We start from the raw sequence: 6,000 nt of genomic DNA on the forward strand, positions 1-6,000 counted from the left end.
TACATTAGATATATTTCTTAATAAACAGGGTTTCTCCTTAATATCAACTCTTATAAGCTTATATGGTTAATGTGAATTTGCTTTGAGAGAATGAGCTATACTTTTGGGATGACAATCACAGCAAGTTTCTGATATACAAAGCTGAGAGCAAACTTTGGTCCACAAAGGAAATACTAGTTTAAATTAATTTTTTGTATTTAAATATTTTTATTAAAGTAGGTGTGCTTAAATCAAAATATTTCCATTTTTAAAAATCAACTTATTTTCCAATTATGGTTGACATACATTATTAGTTTCAAATGTACAACAGTGATTAGAGATTTATATACCTTATGAAGTGATCACCCCAATGAGTCTAGTACTCATCTAACACAATATGTACATAGTTATTACAATATTATTGACTATATTCCCTGTGCTGTCCTTTACATCCCTGTGATTATTTTTATAACTGGAAATTTGGATGGGGATTAGGAGGATGGGTGAACTGACTCTTAATTGACTATCTGCTAGCCAGCCAACTAGCCAGCTTCTTTTGGTAATGCACTTACTTTGACATTCATTTGAATTAACCTGTAACAAAAAAACATGGTTAGTAGAAAACAATTACTCCAAAATCTAGTATTTTGCTAGGGAAGTTTGCAGTGCTAAGAAAAATATGAGTATATTTGTGTTTCTTGTAATACATTAAAATTTCTAGTTATTCATTACTCATCTATCAGACTGGCAAAGACATAAAACTATGACAACACATTCTGTTGGTGAGGCTGTAAGGAAACAGGCACTCTCATACATTGTTGGTAGGAATGCAAATTAGTATACTCCTTCCAGAGGAAACTTTGGCAATACCTAACAAAATCCTACTTCTAGGAATCTAGGTAGAAGACACCTCCCCAACAATAGCAAAAGGTTATGCACAAGACTATTATTCTTACAAAATGTTGCACAAGAAATAAAATATTAATTATATAATGTAAACACAATATAGTATTTTAAACCAATGAAGTAGATATGCATGTATCATAAATAAACCTTGAAAATGTTTGGTAAAAAAAAGTATATTTTAGGGTGATATGCATACGATATCACATGCAAAGTTTAAAAATATACAACACAATACTATACACTGGATATAAGCATGGGTATATATGCTACTAAAATTATGAAAACTATGGATGAGAAAATATCACACTAAAAGAGTAATAATTACTTGGCTGAGGTTGAAAATATAGTGGGTGGAATTAAGCAGTATAATATGGCAAAACATTGACATTTGCTAAATACAGGAAGTAGATTACAAGGACACTTGTTAGATCATTTTCCATATATTTGAACTACTTCACAGTAACAAAATTAATTATGGTTTTATACGGAGGAATTTTTATTTGGACATTATTGTTGAATTATACTTATTTTTATTTCTGATAAGCAACAATTTAAAAATTCTAGATTGCTTGGTAATTATCTACAACTTAATCATTATTGAGAATATGCTGCCACCTAGCAAAACTTCCCAGAATAGTTTAACAACAAAATAGAATATGGTTTTCTTGTAATGGATGGACCCTGATTTACCACTTCCGTAAAAATTATTAAAGAGTATACACACTCAATTATGAAATAGGAGCTCTGCAACTTCAAAAGCACAAAAGTAGTTTTTGACATTCTTATCTAATATGTGGATGCAAATAATTTTGTTCTTTGGCACATTAACTTCTACGTTTACTATCTTACAGGAAATGGAAAGCAAACTTTCTAACAGGTTTGTTGGTAATCTGCAATCAAGAAAAACATAATGTCAGTTTAATATAAAAGCCTATGGCCCTCCTATGGAATTAAAGCACCCAGATTATTTCATCTCCTAATTCTGATTTTATATATCACAGCTACCAAAGGAACAGATGACTGGAGCAAACTCAGCTCTAGTATTCCAAATTCATTCCTCACTAAAAAAACAGCAGCATTGTTTTCAACTGTGCATCCTTTCTCTAGTTCTAGTGAAAAGGGAGAGAAAAAGTCTACATGTAGGAGATTCCCCCCACCTCATTTGAATGTTAGACTCAAGTTGAGCTATCCATACTTTCATATGTCCAACACATTTACTTGTTACTACCTGTAGACAAGGTACTATGCTAGAGGTTAGGAAGTTCTATAAAAAGTCACACCACATAAAGTAATGGTGAATATAAAGCATGCATTAAATAGTCATACAGTAAAGTAACAAATGATAGTTTATTTTTTAAAAAGAGTAAAATGTTACATTACTTCAGAAGAACAAATGTATTTTAAGGACCTAGAGTCAGGAAGCATACTATAAATGTTAGCCTAAATTTATCCCTTGGAAAATTTTTAAAAGAATGGAATTATTACGGGTAGAAGACATTGAAAGTTAGCATAACAGATGCCTCTGGAGGAAGGCTTTTATTTTCATAAAAGATATTTTGGGTAGTAATTAAAGATACTGTAACTTTTTAAAAGAAAAACTATAAAAATCACAATACAAATAATCCAATCAAATAAATCGCAGATATGAGTGCCAATATCCCAAAATAATACCAGAGCTTTATAGATGAACACCTAAGAACTCTTTTTCCCCAGAGACAGACATACAAATACCAAATTACACATAATTTCAGGCAGCTATAGTATCCCTGAAATACATTCCTGGATCTCAGTTAAGGAGAGCTAATTTGTTATTAAGGATCATAAAAATGATGCCTCAAATTACTCACTCAACAGGTACTGAGGATATGATAAATAAAAACTTAGTCAGGTGGAGGAAATAATCTCTCTCCCACACATTCACATACACACACACTAAGCAACTATTACAAGTGCTGAAAAGGGAAAGTAAATGGTCCTAAAAGAGCTTATAAAAGGGTTAAATGAACATCAAGAATGTTTCCCTGAAAAAATGACACGAAGAAGTATGAAATGGACTAACAGCTAAAAGGAACAACATAAGCAAAGGATCTTTAGAGTGGAGGAAGGCCAGCGTAGTTGAAGTACAGAGGCAGAGGTGGGGGTTTTGGGGTGGGGAGTGGTATAACAGAAGATGGAGAGCTTGGCTTTATTTAGATAGGTCTTTACCAAAAGCAATGGAAAGCCACCAAAGAGGTTTTAAGCAAGGGAGTCACATGATTACATTTGTTTTGAACAGAGCACCCCAGCTGCACTATGGAGATGAGATTGGAGGGACAGAAGAATCACAGTTAAGTAGCTGGGAGACCAGTATAGTAGTGCTGGTGGGAGATAGAACGGTCTAGGATAGAGGTGGTGATGAAAAAGATCTGAAAGATAATAGTGAATTTGAACTCTTTCAGATACATTTTTTCCTTGGAGAAGTTGTTAATTCATTTCTTTTACCAGTTTTCTATGAGATGGTTCTTCTTAATTTCCATGACAGTAATGACATTAGCCATTTATCTGTTATATTTGCCTCCCTTCTTTTCCTAATTAGTTTTGTCTTTTTTCCCCACTTGGGATGTTTTTCAAATTTTATGTAGACAAATCTATTTGTTTTTCCCTTTGTAGTTTTCCTCCCATTAATTTAAAATGATAATACCTTCCATCATCTCCACTTTTTTTCCACCTTCATATTAGAACATATAAGATTTACTTTAGTGTGGGACATGTAAACTTCCTAATTTGTTAAATTCATTTAGTCATCCTGCAAACATTTATAGACTACAAATGCTTTAGATGATAGACATAAACACAAAAAGAGAGAAACAGGTAAACAAGTGTTTTCTGCGTAGAAAGCACTCTGGCTGCACAAAGAATAGACACTTAGCCCAGACTGAGGTGAATTAATGAAGACTTTCTAAAGGTCAAATTTTAATTGTTTTGAAAAGGCCTGGAAATTAGCTAAGTGGAAAAAGAAAAAGCCTTAAATGAGGAGTGGTATATGTCATGACTACTCTCCAAGTAATTTCAAAATTGAACAGGAACTCACTAGTACTTCCAGCGAACTCCCAAGAACATCACTCCAATTAGGTCTTTTATACCCCATAGGTAATCTAATGCAAAAAATCCCACCAAATGTTTTCTGGGAACACAAGCTTAACATGTTTATGAATAGATAGGAAACACCTTTAAAATTTCCCTCTCCAATAAATCCTGCACTCCACTGTCAAGTGAAATACGGACTTATTAACCTGGCAGTAAGGAGGTAGTATATTTCAGTTTCATTTCCTACTTCATCCTACAAGTTCTCATCGATGGAGAGTTATGTATCCCTGTACCATCAAAACAGTCTTCTACTACCATCCCTTCCCTGCTTATACTGACCCTTCTGTCTGGAATGCCTGGAATCTTCCCCTTCACTGAATCACTGACTGACATTCCTGCATAAGATCCTTGAATAGAAAGAACAAATACTGCACTCACTTCTCTCTGCCTTCCTTGAAAACCTTTCTGCACTACTAGTTTTTCTGGGCATTGTTCTGTACCGTGCGCGAGTGTCGCCTACCTTTCCTACCTGAGTATAGCATAGGTTGCTTGAAAACAGAAAGTATGTGTTCCACAACTGTGTAATATAAACAGTGAGCTGCTTATAGCAGACACACGTACCCACTGAATAAAGAGGTCGAAGGACTTCCTTTGCTGTAGCTGTGAGATCCTAATTTGATCCTTGCTCCTCCAACTTAATGTTAATCTTCACATTTATGACTCCCTTGAACAGAAGCAGAAACTGTAAAGAGAATAGTGGCAGAAGCGGTAGCCTGGTGACATTAGCACCTTAGGTGGAGGGGACGAGGGGAAATGTTTGATGAGACTGGGTTTACGAGGAGGGGAGAAGAAGTGGGGACAGCGAGTGTAAACACCTCTCAAAGTTTTGCTGTAAATGAAAGCAGAGAAATGGGGCTTTAGTTGGAAGAAGAAATGAGGCACTGAGCGTACATCCTCATAAAGGGTACAGTCTCATTTAGGATCAGCAGTTTCTTAGGAGAAGCTGCATAAGGCAGGTAATGTCTACTGAGTATTGTCAGGCATTGCGCAAACACTTTATATACTTCAGTCAATTTCGTTCTCACAACCTTGTACTACACTATCATGAGTTTCGTTTTACAGAAGAGGAGCCTAAGTACAGATAGTAAATGAACTTCCCAAAGTCCCACAGATATAAATTCACGGGTCCCGACGTCCAGGGACGGGTCTCCGGCTTCAGTCACCTAGAAACCTGCAGGGGAGTCACGGCCGCCACGCTCCGCGCCCCGGGAAACCAGCGTAGGCCCACGGACACGCTCCCTCAGCCGCACTCCCGGGCCTCACCCCGGCCAGACCACGCGCCCGTCAGAAAAAGGCAGAGGAGCCCTTCCGAGGGCCCGAAAGGTGCTCACCTCGTTATTGAGGTTCAGAGTCCCGGGCTGAGCCATGGTTGCTGTAGAAAGAGGATCCGCCGCCGCGGGCACGTGAACTGTCAGCCTCTGGCGTCTGCGTGGCCACGCCCCGTCAACGGCGGCCTCTGCGGCCCAAAAGTTATCAGTCGTCTGAGCTGACGAACGCTTCAATGAAAGCTACGCTGACGTTAAAGGAAGGAACCGAGCGGTGGGAGAACAACTTCCGGAGCAGAGGGCAACGAGGTGGAATTGCGCGTTTCTATGGGAACCAGGCGTCGGCAGGTGGCCCGCTGGGCGCTCTGAGGTGTTTCTTGCCCCGTACAGGAGTTTTTGAGGGTGCTGATTGTATTATATTCATTTACAGACTGGGCCTGCTTTGGAAGGACCTTGTTTTTTTTGTCCCAGTGGAAGTGAGAGAACTTACGTGAAAAAATCACTTCTATCACCAGTTTTTGCTCTGAATTTTTATCCAGCACATGTGAAGATTCGTGTGCTTCCAGCAGCACGCCTTATTAGATACTACTTTTTGTTTCATCCGCACCGTATAACTTAGGCATGAACATACGTTCCTACACACTGTGAGGAAGTTTAATTAGGTAATGAACGTTTAAAGCAAAACCAGGACGCACACTTGCTGCCGCCTGTGCCAGTGGATATT

General features: G+C 37.7%; 1 protein-coding gene across 2 annotated transcripts in view; it reads right to left on the bottom strand.

Moving 5' to 3' along the window:
* SRFBP1 (serum response factor binding protein 1) overlaps positions 1 to 5,458 on the bottom strand; it is a 49,688-nt gene extending 44,230 nt beyond the window's left edge. For both annotated transcript variants that reach the window (XM_081133430.1, XM_081133429.1), the window contains exon 1: positions 5,343 to 5,458. In XM_081133430.1, the coding sequence (XP_080989556.1) occupies positions 5,343 to 5,378 (36 nt within the window). In that variant the 5' untranslated portion in view covers positions 5,379 to 5,458. The remainder of the gene's footprint in view (positions 1 to 5,342) is intronic.
* Between the last annotated feature and the right edge of the window lie 542 nt (positions 5,459 to 6,000).

The sequence above is a fragment of the Miniopterus schreibersii genome (assembly GCF_964146895.1).
Source record: "Miniopterus schreibersii genome assembly, chromosome: 3".
NCBI classification, from domain to species: Eukaryota; Metazoa; Chordata; class Mammalia; order Chiroptera; family Miniopteridae; genus Miniopterus; species Miniopterus schreibersii.